Source organism: Syzygium oleosum, unplaced genomic scaffold (assembly GCF_021117445.2).
Source record: "Syzygium oleosum isolate NSW1041296 unplaced genomic scaffold, Sole_v2.1 Sole_v2.54, whole genome shotgun sequence".
In the NCBI taxonomy this organism is placed as follows: domain Eukaryota; kingdom Viridiplantae; phylum Streptophyta; class Magnoliopsida; order Myrtales; family Myrtaceae; genus Syzygium; species Syzygium oleosum.
The window spans coordinates 905,444-921,490 of NW_026607538.1; the positions used below are offsets into that span (position 1 = coordinate 905,444).

General features: G+C 41.2%; 1 protein-coding gene and 2 long non-coding RNA genes across 4 annotated transcripts; all 3 read right to left on the minus strand.

Annotated features, from left to right (window-relative positions):
* Positions 1–528: 528 nt before the first annotated feature.
* On the minus strand, positions 529–5,149 carry LOC115686398 (ubiquitin carboxyl-terminal hydrolase 2). Of its 2 annotated transcripts, XR_008815596.1 has the most exons (7): positions 5,013–5,149; positions 4,429–4,467; positions 3,261–3,307; positions 1,995–2,041; positions 1,771–1,873; positions 837–1,673; positions 529–664 (listed from the first exon to the last, which is right to left on the minus strand). XR_008815596.1 is itself a non-coding variant. In XM_030611667.2 (6 exons), the coding sequence occupies exons 2-6, from the start codon at positions 4,457–4,459 to the stop codon at positions 897–899; spliced, it is 1,005 nt and encodes a 334-aa protein (XP_030467527.1). In that variant the 5' UTR covers positions 4,460–4,467; positions 5,013–5,148; the 3' UTR covers positions 529–896. The 2 variants fall into 2 exon arrangements, 1 of the variants encoding a protein (XP_030467527.1); XM_030611667.2 differs by having other exon boundaries at positions 529–1,673; positions 5,013–5,148.
* A 1,317-nt stretch (positions 5,150–6,466) lies between these two features.
* Positions 6,467–7,304, minus strand: LOC130136907 (uncharacterized). The gene is made up of 2 exons (XR_008815598.1): positions 7,113–7,304; positions 6,467–6,890 (listed from the first exon to the last, which is right to left on the minus strand). It is a non-coding gene; the product is annotated as an uncharacterized LOC130136907 (long non-coding RNA).
* A 7-nt stretch (positions 7,305–7,311) lies between these two features.
* LOC130136906 (uncharacterized) lies at positions 7,312–8,331 on the minus strand. The gene is made up of 3 exons (XR_008815597.1): positions 8,213–8,331; positions 7,623–7,661; positions 7,312–7,459 (listed from the first exon to the last, which is right to left on the minus strand). It is a non-coding gene; the product is annotated as an uncharacterized LOC130136906 (long non-coding RNA).
* Between the last annotated feature and the right edge of the window lie 7,716 nt (positions 8,332–16,047).

A 16,047-nucleotide genomic window follows, 5' to 3' on the forward strand; every position in this document is an offset into this window, starting at 1 on the left:
AAAGAAAAATTTTGCGTTGCCCTTTTCTTAGTATAAGAGGCTAGCGTGCATCGGAGGTTAAGGAAGAGCCATTGGATTTTGCACAAAGTGAAGTCTTGGATTTGGACCGATAGCTTATTCGTCCTTCACGCACCCATATGTACTTCAATACACCAACTATCAAGAGCAAATTCCGCAATCGTGCCAATGGCAAACAGTAGGAAAAAAAAAATTCCCATTTGACCATTTACGCGAAAAAACTGAATGAATTGAAAAATATTTTCCTAAAGACCGCTCGTTTCTCTAAAAAAGACGAATGAACACATAATATTTTTATCGTCCACGAAAACGTTTAAACGTGAATTGTTGTCAATTATGAAAACATTTTTCATTGACTAATAATTTCAATTGATATGCATGACTGTTTTTAGAAAATATTTTCCAAAGTCCATTGTCGCGCACTCATCGCATCATGCAAGTCGATTGCCACCACTAGCAGAGAGTCATTCCGAAACACGAAAGACACTTGAACATCATCATCACCATCAGTTTGGTCATGAAAGAGGGACAATGACTTCACAATCAGGTATGTTTCTTTCGATGCAGTTGGTGGGCTATCCCAGCCTCGGTGCATTTACTACTGTTCCTATACATAAAATCCAAGCATCATCAATCCTACAGAAATCTGGCACGGAGTCGAAAAAGAGAAAGACCTATAAGCTTTTTCTCTTGCTGACAGAAATCCCAGCATGTAGAGTAGAATCAGGACTTAGGGTCAGACATTAAATTACTTAACCAAAATCTCCCCGAATGGAAATGCCCCGAAAGACATGAAGGACAGAAAAAAAAATTCCCACCTTGAAAGAGCGCTTTTCATCAGATTGCTTGGAGCTACTTGTTACCTTAGCGAGCACCCATCACCTAGAGTTGCTTGATTTGTGCTTGGCCTTCTCGATGAGTGGCTTTAGCTGCTTCTTCTCAGCAAGAAGCTTGAGGAAGTTGAACAGGAAAGGAATGTAATTGTGTTTTCTACGGATATTCTCGGTTCTCCACTTCTTGAACTTCTCCTCCTCCATCAAAATCTTCTCAGTAGCGGCCTCAATCGAAGCGTTTGTCTCTGACAGTGATTCATTGAGTGCTTCATAGTTGCTATTATCCACCAGCCTCTCCGCCTGCAAAGCAGCTATCTGCTGCAATATACGCTCCCTCTTCTTCTGCAACTCCTTAACTTCAGCAGTATATAGTTCTCTCCTATTCTTGATAACCGCCAGCAGGTTGAACCTTATTTCACTTCTCGAATACCTCTCAATCCGTTCCTGGATCACTGGTTGCACCATCTGAAGCCAATCCATGTCACCAGGCCCACCAGGACATTGACCAAGGCTGATAGGTCCCTCCTTTAATCCATCAAGTTCATATAATACTCCATCGACAGGCAAATAACTTATGAAATGGTACACATCATCATCTTTAGTGGCATTCTTCTGTTCCTCCGGAACAAAAGGCTCAGGTCTTGCAAAACTGTTATGAGCAGTACGGATAGCTTCACTGTTATTTATTGCCAGACCTTTCAGCTCAGGTGGAAAATTTCTCGTGAATTCTTTCAGCTTTGACAATTCAGGACCAATATCTATGTCCGGACAATTCATCAGGATGGACAGTATTGCTTGGGTTGCACATGCATTGTTAATAACCTATAGAAATCATCATTAATGTTGGAGAGAATGAGAAGAAGTATGAAGCTAAAAAACCATCAATGTCTAGCAGAATGAATTAACCACTAAAAATCACCTGACTGGCGAAAAATAAATTAGGGTTTGGATCCTTTATGACAACACGGTCATCCTTTTCCCCAGGGCGCCATTTGAAAAGGAAAATCAATCCATATACAGGCCTATCATGTTGAAGAACACAAATTGCTTAAGAACTTCACCAGATATGAATGGATGAGCCTATGAGTTGCTTCTAAAACAGGTAGATAATAATATAGAACTGAAGTATCGAAGAACATGAACCTGAGATTGTTCAATGAGTCAAGGTCCAAGGAATACAACTCCTCAACCTGCATAATCATAACAAGACACATATCACACATTCTTGCTTTCTATATGCTGGAGATGTTGATGGAAGGGTGCTAAAAAAGATCTAATAGCTGTGCGCACACTTCATTTCTCAAACTACAACCATAGATGACCTAGAAGACTCGTCCTGAGTTGACATAAAAAAGAGACGAACCGAACTTGAATCATGCCTATAACAAAAAGTGCAACTTTTAGGGTAAAGTAGTAACACTGAAAACCAAGCAAGTGGGCCAAAATGAATGACTTCGGACTTAAAGTGGATGTGACAATACCTATGCACTGTTTGGCTAACCCATTTAAGTTCTTACACTCTCACTCCTCGAATTTATAGGTTATACATTGACAGATAACATTTCGTATTATACATGAATCCCACATTGAGCATTTAAAGAGGTCTGCTTTAGGCTAACCCATTTAAGTTCTTGCAATTTCATTAGAACTTATAGTTTGTACACTACCAGATAACATTTCAGATTATTCATGAATTCCGTGGAGTTTTTAAATAGGTCAAGTTTATTCTACCATTCCCCTGATTTTAGCTAACTAGAATTTGTTTTCTGCAAAAAATTTCATGGTGTTATCTTTTTCCTTGTAAGACAAATTGATAAGAGCGTGACACTTCATACTTTGTAAATAATGGCCTATACCTTCTTGGTAAGGATAGATACTTTAAGCACTTCCACTCTGAGGGGAAAACAGCAAAGCATTTACTCTTATTGTCCAAAATTTTAGACACCCTTCTGTGTGGTGCAATTGTAAGAGTTAAGCAGAAGGTGTTTATGTTTTCCCTGGATTATAGCTCTTTTTGTAAAGCAAGATTCAGAACTTCCAGTCAAATGACCACTTAAACCTTGTACTTTGCTAAGTGGCACCTATGAATCTCTGCTGCCGACCTACTCCATTCTGAGCCCCAGAACAACCACCCTAAATTTTCGACCACACTTGTTCATCTATCGATATTATACCCACATAATGAAGTTCCACAGATGGTTATATGCAAATATAATCAACTATTGCTGTGGCACTGCAGTCTAGAAAACCTAGTGATAAACAGAAATGTTGAGAAAACCAAGAACATCCAAGCAAACATCAAAAGGACAGATGGCACAACTTTCTCGACACCATCTCACTCAAGCATAAAGCCACAAGAACTGAACACAAAATCATATAGTGCAATTGTTTGTGATCCAAGACAATTACCTGGACCCCTTTCACCTGCATCTGCTGTATAAGTTCTGTAAACACACCTGGAATGCAAGAAGACATTAGGCTCGTATTTAAAATGCAGAAAGCACATATATTGTGCATAAATATGCAGATGCACAAGCATCTCAAAATTAGAGTTCTGGCGATGAGTAGAATGACAGAATTCTCAAGGCTCATGCCCAACAGCCCCTCACCTTTCTAGCAACAATTAATGACATCTAAAATTACAAACATCCCCAATCAAGTCATCAAAACACTGAAGACTGCAAGTTACTCAAGTGTGCAATTGAAAACAAAGCCCCTTGTTCTTCTTGCACCATTCATGGTTTTATCTTATTGCCTAATTAATGATCAGGTTCGTTTAAGATTAGACTTAAGTCAAGGACATAAGATGAAATCTTATTACCTAAATAATCATGCATATTGGCGCAACCATTTTGCATGATGCTTTAGGACCGGTTATTTCATAAATAGACCAACATATTCTGATGAGCAAATTATAATATCAAAGCAAAACACTAAGACAGTTGCAAAATCTCTCATGGTCCTGCCTTACTTGAGCATTTTTGAAGATGCATTGACATTCTAATCTAACAAATCAAAAGCAAAATCAATTCAACTTACAGGATGCAACCTATCAAACCTCTCAAAGGGTCATGTACATTATTAAAGTTATGCTCGCAGAACAAAATAATTCACTATCTATAGTGGGCAGACACAATCTGAGGAAATGGCACAGCACATAAATACAACGTAATCATTTGCACAACTTGCTCAAGTTTCCAACTCATTAGATATAGCCTCAAGAGCTCTTCTTGTCCAACCCCCCCACTGCCAAATTTCTGAGTCTGAATTCCTATATTGTGATTATAGTCTTCCAAAGAGAGAGAATAACGTTTCAACTTTTAACTCAAAAGGGTTCAAACAGACAAAGCAGAATGTGGACACAAGATTCAATCACATTAGCAAAGCCGCTATCTCTACGCATTGGCACCAATACCTGCAAACACATGACTGATATCTAAACTAGTAAAAAACATCATCAAGCTCAATATACTTACAACCACAAAATAGATTCTACAAAATAAAGGCTTTCCCAGTTCGCACCATGCACGCGAATCAATAAAAAAACTTAAAGCGAGGTCTTAAATGGAAAACTCACCAGGGTCAGACTCAATCGTACACCAAGACATTATGGAACCTGCAAGAAAAAAAAAATTAAAACTTTTTAAAGATTACGGCCATATGGTTGTCCCAGCATGTGTCTTAAAACCATAATCCAAAGAAATTCAGATCCAATTGCAACAAAGGATACAGATGATCGAATGCGAGACACGGGTTTCAAAGCGCAATAAGGGCAAACGTTACTAATCTCAACCGGAAGCGCAAGACTTACAAAAGAGAAACCTTTAACACTCCACGCACTAAACCAATTCTTCCAAAAAAGAAGAAGAAAAAACCCACGACGCAAACGAAATTTCCCCTTCAAACAATAAAAGAAGCCAAAAGGTCATGCACAGGTTCCATCGCACACACGGAGAACAGGAAGGCACAGCCAGCCCGCGGCGGTAGAACCTCGGATATCCACGAATACCCGAAGCTTTTCGTTGATCAGACAAGCACCCAGTTGGATCAATCACGAGACAATCCGTCACCAAGCAGTGCACGAGGTGAAACTGAACCGCCAATCATCAACACATGCTCAGCGCACAGAGAGAGAGAGAGAAAGAGGGAGGGAGGGAGGACCTGGTTGGCGAAGGGGAATAGCGAAGCGAGTCTGCTGCGCAGAGAGGAAGGCGTGCAGAACCAAAACCCTCCGAGACAGAGCGACTGCACAAAGAAGAGCGAGAGAGAGAGAGAGAGAGAGATGCAAGGAGTGGAGGGGGACGAGTGAGTCCGTGTTAAAGAAGGGAAATTGCAGGGGGAAGCTGGATGGATCGGTGCAAGATGGGCCGTGAGGCCCACTAGGCCCAACACACATTGGGCTCGGAAGGCCCATTACGTGGCCCCGCTTCCCTCCTCCGGACAGCCGAACTGATGCGGAACTGTAGAAGGAGCATGGCCGGGTTTTGTGTTGGAGGTGATCGCCGGGGCACACACCCCATGTTCGGACCTAATGTGTTGTCCAAGCCTGCTAATATGTCGCACGGCGAATTTACTTTGCAATGTTCGAGTCAGCCGTGCCGAGGCTCTGGCCAAGGTTTGGCGAGCAGAGGTTTCTTGTATGAGGATCTCGCCCAAGCCAGCCCATTTTCCTTTCGGCCATCTCGTTTTATGAGCGAGCTGCTCTCCCGTTGATATTTGTGTGTGTATGCGCACAGGAGGTTTTCGGCGAGGTCAAACTCTTATATAATTTTATAGTTTCTAAGTTGGATAATAATATGGGTGGTTTCTGAACTTAGGATGCCCTCGCCAACACTGGGCGAAGGCATCATAGCCTCGCCCAGATAGGGCGCAGGTTGCGACATCCTCGCCAGGTCTAGGCCCACGTCAGCGCTGACCGTGCTACGTAGGACTATCAGCATCCACGTCAATGATTTTTAATCAAAATTGATAGGATAGATTCAATTGGTAAAACTTGAAAAAGTTTATGATTCAATTGACACAATTAAAAGATTTAGAACTAAATTAGCACAAGTGTAAGAGATTTGAGACTTTTTTTTTTGTAATTTTCCTCTAGCAAATAGGGGGTTCATATGAAGTTGCATGCACGGTTGAATTGTGTCACGATTAAAAGTAGAGATCACTACAAAAAAAGTAGGTTTTAGTGACAAATTTTACCAAGAAAAAAAATGGAAAAATTCGTCACTAAACAAAATTGCAATGAAATTTGCAACGAAAAAAAATTCGTCGCCAATTCGGCATCGCAAAATTTAGCGACGAAAAATTTCAATTTTCATCGCTAAATTGTGACGAAATATATTCGTGGCAAAATTCGTCGCTAATTTGCTACGAATTTTTTTTTTTGGTCAGTAATTTGCGACGAACTTATTCGTGGCAAATTCATCGCTAATTTGTCACGAAATTTTTTTACTTTTGCCACGGACATCGTTCCGAAACGAATTTAGCGACGAATTTTTATTAATTCTTTAGCGACAAAGTAAACGACGAATGTTGTTTAGGGACGATTTCAATTTTAAATATAATTAACAGCAAAATTATTTTCTAGAGTTTATATTTAACATTGATTAAGCAATTAATAACATAAAAAATTAGTGCTTAAATACATAATGATATGATGATGAAATACATAGTGCTCAAAATTGAGTGCTTAAAAATATTATAATGATATGAAAATGGAAACTTTAACTAGCAAGGACTGACAAAATCATCATCATCATCAGCAATGTCATCATCATCATGTCACTCATCATTATGCCCATCACCTATTGGATTAGTCGGAGGTACAGGAGGAACCTCATCGTGATCCAGGTTGAGGTGTCGCAAGACTAATTTCATTTGTTGTTGGAGCACTCTTATTTCTTCGTCCTGCTTTACAAATAAATGATTCAGTTGGCTCAATTTTTGGGTCATTTGCTCCTTAAATCGTGTAATCCTTGAAACAGCCGCATTGGAGGATGAAGTTGCAGCAGATATTTTTCCTCTTTTCATCCCACCCGTTACCTTCACCCATAATGCCATACTGTTAACTGATGGCTCAGACGCAGCAACACCATTCTACCACTAGCAGTACTCATTAAAAGTTCATCATATTTTTTCTACATTAACAATATAGATGAAAATAAAAGAACTTCATATAGATAAGTACCATAAATATTAAAAGCATTCATATTTTTCATTCTAGTTTCCATAAACTTACATACCTTCAACTATAACCTTACATACCTTAATAGCTTTTGCTCGATCGCCAGTCCATGTTTTATCTTTTTTTTGAAATGTGCGTTCAAATGTAGCTGTATATGTCGATTTCGTCCCCAATTTATCTGCCTACAAAATATAAACATAAATGAGCAATTGAATTAAATTCACTTACAACATGTTTAACAGACTTACCATTCTTTTTCTATGCTCCCCGATGTTGATGATGTTGATAGAGCCCCTAGCATATGTGGCAGACCCTTCACTAGAATTAGAAGCTCGAATCTTCTTATTCTGTTCACTCATTTGCTTATTTTTTTCAGTTTCCCAAGTTCTCTTAATTTCCGTCCAATTGTCACCACAATGTGGACTACCTGCAAACACATGACCGGTATCTAAACTAGTAAAAAACATCATCAAGCTCAATATACTTACAACCACAAAATAAATTCTGCGAAATAAAGGCTTTCACAGATCACACCATGCATGCGAATCAATAAAAAAACCTTAAAGCGAGGTCTTCAATGGAAAACTCACCAGGGTCAGACTCAATTGTACTCCAAGACATTATGGAACCTGCAAGAAGGAAAAAAAAATTAAAACTTTTTAATGGTTACGGCCACATGGTTGTCCCAGCATGTGTCTGAAAACCATAATCCAAAGAAATCCAGATCCAATTGAACAAAGGATACAGCAAAACACGACAATGATCGAATGCGAGACATGGGTTTCAAAGCGCAATAAGGGCAAACGTTACTAATCGCAACCGGAAGCACAAGACTTACAAAAGAGAAACCTTTAACACTCCACGCACTAAACCAATTCTTCCAAAGAAAAAAAAACCCCCACGACGCAAACGAAATTTCCCCTTCAAATAAGAAAAGAAGCCAAAAGGTCACGCACAGGTTCCATCGCAGACACAAAGAACAGGAAGGCACAGCCAGCCCGCGGCGGTAGAACCTCGGATTTCAACGAATACCCGAAGCTTTTCGTTTATCAGACAAACACCCAGTTGTGCGGTCACCAAGCAGTGCGCGCGGTGAAACTGAACCGCCAATCATCAACACATGCTCAGCGCAGAGAGAGAGAGAGAGAGAGAGAGAGCGAGAGAGGGAGGGAGGGAGGACCTGGTTGGCGAAAGGGAATAGCGAAGCGAGCCTGCTGCGCAGAGAGGAAGGCGTGCAGAACCAAAACCCTCCGAGACAGAGCGACTGCACAGAGAAGAGCGAGAGAGAGATGCAAGGAGTGGAGGGGGAGGAGTGAGTCCGTGTTAAAGAAGGGAAATTGCAGAGGGAAGCTGGATGGATCGGTGCGCGATGGGCCGTGAGGCCCACTAGGCCCAAGAACATTGGGCTCGGAAGGCCCAATGCTTGGCCCGCTTCCCTTCTCCGGAGAGCCGAGCTGATGCGGAGCTGAGGAAGGAGCATGGCCGAGTTTTGTGTTGGAGGTGATCGCCGGGGCACACCCGATGTCCGGGCCTAATGTGTTGTCCAAGCCTGCTAATACGTCGCGCGGTGAATTTACTTTGGAATGTTCGAGCCAGCCGTGCCGGGGCTCTGGCCAAGGTTTGGCGGGCGGAGCTTTCTTGTGTAAGGACCTCGCCCAAGCCAGCCCATTTTCCTTTCGGCCATCTCGTTTTATGAGCGAGCTGCTTTCCCGTTGATATTTGTATGTGTATGTGCGTGCGGGAGGTTTTCGACGAGGTCAAACTCTTATATAATTTTATAGTTTCTAAGGTGGATAATAATATGGGTGGTTTCTGAACTTAGGACGCCTTCGCTAGCACTGGGCGAAGGCATTGCAGCCTGTGCCGCCAGATCTAGGCCCATGACAGCGCTGGTCGTGCCACGTAGGACTGCCAGCGTCCACGTCAATGATTTTCAATCAAAATTTGTATGATGGATTCAATTGGTAAAATATGAAAAGGTTTAGGACTCAATCGGCACAATTAAAAGGTTTAGAACTAAATTGGCACAAGTGTAACATGTTTGAGATTTTTTTTTTTGTAATTTTCCTCTAGCAAACAGGGGGTTCATATGAAGTTGCGTGCACGGTGGAATTGTGTCACGATTAAATGTAGAGATGACAGATTTATCTAAAGAAAACGATTGATTTTTTATTATTTTCCTCTTCTGAAAAATTAAAGGGAAGAAAAAAAGAAACTAAGAAAATGGTCATTGCTTCGTTCTTGGTTTACGCCACTTGTTTGCACCACGTTAGTTGGTATCAAACTAGGTTCATCTTTGAAAAACGAAGTCTGATAGCAACAGTTTCGACAGCAACAGCAAGAATGGGCTTATAAGCTCTTTGAGTAGGCTAAGGAGTGATTGAACTTTAATCTAATGTTCAATGTAGTTTATGAACTTTTAATTTATTAAATGTGACATCTGGACTTTTAGTACATGTTCAATGTAATCCCTGAATTACATAAAAATATTCAATGTAGTCCTTGAACTCGAATTAATGGAATGATTACATTGAACATTTTTATATAGTTCAGAAATTAAATTAAACATGTATCAAAAGTTCAAGGATGACATTGAACAAATTAAAAGTTGAGGAATCACATTACACATTGGGTTAAAGTTCAATGACTACATTGAACAAATTAAAAGTTTAAGGACCACATTATACATTAGGCTAAAGTTCAAGGACTGTTTGTGTCATTTTCTCTTATCTAAAATGTCCCCCTGAAAACATAAATGCTCTCATCTTATTTGTGGCTAGTTGAAGAACTTGAAAAACAAGTAACATGAATAAAATGAGCAACCCATTGAGTAATACATATTTTCTAAGCAGATCGAATATTCACTATGCATCTTTATAAACCAATATTATAACTCATCAATCCTAAATTCAGTGTACGAAATTCATGAAATATTGAAAGTAGATGATATCTTTCTAACAAAACTTTTTACGTATAAGATTAATCGACTATATCAATTTATAATAACAAATCAACCACAGATGGTCTATTCGATCAATCAATTTCAATCAAATTAAATGTTAATGGTCTTTTCTATCAACTAATCTAATGCTCAATATCTAACTATGGTCACGCTTAGCGCTTGGGACAAAGGCGATCAAGTTTCCCACCATTGGTTAGGTCTCTACCTATATTTGCCGGTAGTTCGGTCTATAAGGATGTCCTAATAACAATATGCGTACTTACTCTCAATGGGTTTTAATCATAGAGACATGAGCATAATCCACTAACCTCAATCTCGAATAACCCACAACCAAAACCAAAAACCATCTTAAAACTCAGGTTTAATAACCAAATCATATCATTTTCACGATTCAATTCATCAAACATAGAACCTTCCATAAATCATATTTCAATTTAAGAATTTTCTGTGATTCTTTTGTAAGAGATTTCGCAAACACCGCGACATCTTTCTCCACTACTACCTCTATTAACACATCATCCGATAGATTCAACAAGATTATACTCTTACCTTCCTCATTAGCACATCCTTTTCGGCATCTTTCATTGTTTCGGGCAACTTATCATTAAACCCTGAGTTGTTAATAGCGCCTTCATCTTAACACTCCATAATCCAAAATTATTCATTCCGTTAAAATTCTCAATTTCTATTTTTGCTGCAAACATAATTGTAATAACTGAATTTCCAGATAATAATCAGACAAGCAAATATCCCATATCAAAATCCATAAATCCTATCTATAAGCTTCGATACCAATTGTTATAAAATGAACATGGAAATTAAACAGGATTTTCAATTAAATCAATGTGGGAGAGCTAGAGAAATGAACGAGGAACATCAAAAGACACCGAAGATTTACATAGTTCTGTAAGAGTGTCAGTATCTATATCCATAAGGAGAGCCAACAACAAATAATTCACAATAAAAAAATCAGAGTTTATAATCGCTCACATGCTTGAGTGTTTCCTACACCTAATTAATATAGAAGTCCAAAATGTTTATAAATAAATAACTTATTTTAGATGTAAAAGACTCACAACATAAATTCACGCGTTCACATCCGTGCGACTGAAAAACCAAGAACTTCGTGTGTTCTTTCTCTCCTCTTCGAGCGGCTCTCATTCGAAGGACCGCACGTCTAGCTTCTTTCTTCTTGTTCTTCGTGCGGCTTCCTTTCGACCGTCCACTGGCGGCCATTCTTCAAGAGAAAAGGACAACCTAAGCTAGAGTAAAAAGAAAACCCTATATCTTGTACTTTGTTTTCTTCTTTCTTCTTAAACCCTAGCTGATCCCCCACACATAAAGTATAGGAAACGTGGCCACTTCCTTGTCTTGTAGTGGCAGATGACTTCTGTCTTCTTTTTCTTTTTGTGCGGTTAAAAGAGTTAAGCAATTAGAGTCCAACCAAATAAAATAAACTCTCTAATGTCTCCATGCATATATCCATATGCCATTAAAGAGAAATTTTTTGCATTTATTTCTTATCCAATTGGGTCGGGTTTCGTAACAGCTCAAATTTGAGATATATTTTAACAATTTATTAGAAGAGACATTGTCCATTCTAGAGCAGTTACTATGGCCTCCGTACCGGCACTAAATAATACCTGCAAAAACATGTGAAAATGAATTAGAGATAGTTTTGTAAACTTCGAAAAATAAAAGGTAAAACAATACACGATATGATGTTCCCAGATAAGAAGCTTAGCATTATTCTGAATCATTCAAAAGTTCCTAATGATAATTGCAATTAATGTCTTGATTTCCGGGTGAAACCTATGTTGTTCACCTATGCATCAGAAAGGTTATAATTGAGATTAATATCAATAAATTGCTAAGAAGTTTCCTGATTTATGCAGTTCACCTATGCATCAGCTGCCGAATTCTTAGTTCACTTGTGCAGTTCAACTGATATCCGGGTGGAAATCAATGATTAATAGCTGGGGTAAATCGCTACTATGGTGTAATGATCTACATCTTCAATTGCAAAAGGCCCAATCCCATCTAGATTTATAATGTGCTGATGTGTCCCTTTTTTAAGAGGGTAAATTTCAAATGTAATATATCCTTACATCTAAAGAGTTTATATCATTTTAAAGGTTCATAGGCTGTAAGCATCAAGTGTAGATCATTTGAAATATAAAGCTAGAATTTTGATACTGGAGGATACAAAGCACCAGAAGGAGAAAGTAAATGATGTATTTCGAGAGAAGGGATGATTTTCTTGTTTGTAGCTTTCTCCACTTTCAATTCTTCCCTTGGATTCTTACTATATCCTATGTTTTAGCTATGTCCCACCTAAATCATGATGACATAAACATGCAGACATTAAATACTAGAACCTTGGGATTTACACTATGAAGTCAACTGACGAGTCTTTTCTTTTTTGAGTACGGTGAGACATATATATACTAACACAGTATCCTCTCATCGTATTCAATCCATCTTCCCAATCTAGTCAAAAGAACGCACTCCTCACTTTGAATAAAAGTGATCAAGTGAAAAATATGGTATCTTCTTGAATCCTCATGTACTCAACCTTGCATTATGGGTAGGGTAAATCTTGAAATCGAGATCTCCCACTCCTGTTGGGTTTTTCTTGGTTAGACTCAATCCATCATACGCTTGTAGAACAACCGGAACCACTCTATTGTTCTTTGATGAACTAATTCTAAGCAACAAATTCACATACATCTCACCCTCTTGTGCCATTGTCAAGGGACTATTATGGACATGTAAAAAATGGACTGGTAACGTGAACTCAGGCACACATTTCATGAAGGCAAGTATGTGCTGGTTTCCTTGCAAATTGGTCGCTTTTACAAACTCTATACTGGCTTTAGCTTTTCCGTTAGCACCATCGTCGATTAACTTGATTGTGCGCGAGCATGTGCGTGTGTTTGAGAGAGAGAGAGAGAGAGAGAGAGAGAGAGAGAGAGAGAGAGAGAGAGAGAGAGAGAGAGAGAGAGAGAGCCATCAACTTATCATATTATAATTAGGGTTTCCTTGTCCAGGCATCTCAACAACAAAGTCAAGATTTTCTAGATATAAGCTCTCTTCAGAAACATAGCTTATATAACCTCCATATATGCAAGCCGCCAACTAAATCAGACAATGAGAGGCAGTTTCTACGGATGACTATCCCTTTCAATTTCTAGGGTTTCTAACAAACTGAGTGTCGCGACCGAACTCCCGAGCCCTTTTTTAAACAACATGCAAAAAAGGGGGGCTCGCCTGGTACGTGCTAAGTCTAGGTTCGGGACTTAACTCGGGCTCTCCCAAGCCCATACCATATCGTGACTTAGGGTTTAAGTGTTTAACATGCAAGTGGTTTATATCAAGGAGTCGCCACTAATCGATTTGGGGTGGGTCGATTAGAAACCCAAATAGGGTGATGGGAGAATCACCCTATTCCTACGAACCAGAGATTAAATGAGTTCGGGGACTTGGTTACACTAGTTGGATAACTAATGCCCTTTCGGTACCATTTTACCCTGTTCATTTCTGAAAACATTTGTCAGGCAATTTGGATTGATTTTAGGACCTTTCTCCTAACATGTGAGGTGATCAAGCGAGTGCATAATCAGGAACGATCAGCAGTCAGGAACACAACAATTCATGCAGCCTAAGGTTCTAACCTTAACTAAGTCAGATGACATTCAAAAACACAACGCTCATGCAATTGTATTAAAAACATGCATAACAATACAGCGATAATAAACATAACATGCAAAATATTACCGCGCAATCTCAGGTTTGTCTAATTTAAACAAGACAAAAATATGCATAACAATACAGCGATAATAAACATAACATGCAAAATATTACCGCGCAATCTCAGGTTTGTCTAATTTAAATAAGACAAAAATATGCATAATAATACTACAATAAATTAAGCATTTAGAATATATCACACAAATTAAAAAAAAAAAAATTTTTTTTCAAATTTTTTTTTTTGGAAATTTTTTTTTTAAAAAATAATAATAAATAAATAAATAAATACGGAGAAAAAAAAAGAAAACAAAAATTTTTTTTTGGGAAAAAAAAATAATATAATATAATAATAACCGGGTCGGGTCGGGTCCGACCCGGGTCAACGGATCCGACCCGGGCGTTGACCCGGGTCGGATCGGTCAATCCGGGTCGGTCGGAACCGACCGGGTCAATGGATCCGACCCGGGCGGATCGGTCAATCCGGGTCGGTCGGAACCGACCCGGGTCAACGGATCCGACCCAAGGCGTTAACCCGGGTCGGAAGCTGTTAATCCGGGTCGGTCGGAACCCAGACCAGTCAACGGATCCAGACCGGGCATTGACCGGGTCGGATCGTTGATTCAGGCCGAATCCGACCCGAACAAACAGACCCGTGGGGAGGGGGCGCCGGCGAGGCCAAAATTGGCCGTCCGCCCGCCGACTCAGCTGGCCGCCCCTAAGTCGCCCGACTAGGACCGCCGTGGGGCCGTGCCACTCACTTGAGCCGCAGTCGGACCACTGGATTCACGGCCGCGATGAAACAAAACCGGCGTGGTTGAGACATTTCGTCGAACGCCTGGCGGGCGCGTGGAAAAACAGGGGATTCCGACCTCCTCCGGCGATCCGGTCGACTCCAGCGGCTTGGGTTCACCTCCGACGGCGACTAGGAGTCGGGACCGACGACGGTATGGGCCGGGATTCGCGCGAAACGGCCGGCGCGGGTCTCGGCCAAACCGAGCCAAAAATCAGGGGAAAACAGGGGAGCTTCGCGGCCGAGGGGGGCTCACCGGTCGACGGCGCGTCTGGGCGGCTTCCGGCAGGTCTGGCGGCGTCGACGACCGCTGCTGGTTCTTCTTTAGCTCCGGCGGACCTCGGTTTACTCTCTCTCCCTCTCTATTCTCTCTCTCCTCTCTCGGTTTCTCCGTTTTCTCTCTCAAAATTGGCCGACCCACTCTCTCTCTCTCTCTGTGTCGTCGCTGTCGGCTCGGCGATGGGGTTGGATGGCTGAGGCGCGGTGGCTGCCGGAGGCTTCCGGTTTCTCCCGGCTCACGCTCTCACGCTCTCTCTGTGTTTTCCTCCAAAATGGCCGACCGTCTCTGTTTTTTTGAAAAATCACCGACCTCGGCTCTCTCTCTCTCTCTGGCTTTTATAGGCGGCGACGACGTGTCTCTCTGCCTCTCTGCGTCGGCGTGACGACGGCCTGCACCGGCCTACGCCACGCCACGACTTTCGTGGCCATTGTAGGCCGGTGCAGAGCAGAGCAGAGCAGAGCAGGGGGGCCGGTTCAACACAAACGCAGAGAGGAAGGAGGAGAGGATAAGGGAAGCCGGGGAAACGGGGAAGACGGGACAGCGGCAATTAATGCCCGGTCCCGTCGGCTGTGCTCTCCTTCGGCCTTCCTCCGGCGTGGACAACGGCGCGACGAGCGGCGCGCCGCCGTGCGTCACGCTTCCGTCGAGCACAGAGGCGAACAGGGGCGGCGAGAGCGACGGGGGGGGAAGAAGGAAGGAGGAGGGCCGGGCCGGGCCAGGCCCAACCGGCGTGGGGAGAAGGAGAAAAGGAGAAGAAGGCGGGCCGGGCCCGCGTGGGGGGAAAAAACGAAAAGAAAAAGGGCCGGGCCCGGGGGGAAAAAGGAAAAAGGAAATGGGCCGGGTCGGCCCAGCTCCGACCCGGCCCGACTCGATTTTTTTTTTTTTTTAATTTTTGTTTAAAATATAAGAAAATATGCTCTAATAGGCCCTATTAATGCACATATGCCTAATGTCTATATGCAATGCATTTAAATAGAAATATTTTTGTTTTAGGAATTAAAGAAAATTAATTCCTAAATTTTGTGCAATTAATTTTGGGCAAATTAAAAATAGGTGTCAACAATTGCTGCCCTCTTTGAAGGTGAGCTCGCGAGAGATTGAGCTCGAGAGGTTACGTTCAAAGATAAAATGACACCTAAATTTGGCCCATGCATGTTCAATGAATGTTATTTTTGGCGAGACCGGAGTCCCATTTTTATGATGCGATATAAGATGATGCATGCTAAAGCAAAT

Excerpts from the sequence above, each read along its gene's own strand:
- LOC115686398 (XM_030611667.2), bottom strand. The coding sequence starts at position 4,459 with ATGTCTTGGTGTACGATTGAGTCTGACCCTG. Across the intron at positions 3,308-4,428 it reads TACGATTGAGTCTGACCCTG|GTGTGTTTACAGAACTTATA; the intron begins GTGAGTTTTCCA and ends CTTGCATTCCAG. Across the intron at positions 1,674-1,770 it reads ATTTATTTTTCGCCAGTCAG|GTTATTAACAATGCATGTGC; the intron begins GTGATTTTTAGT and ends TGATTTCTATAG.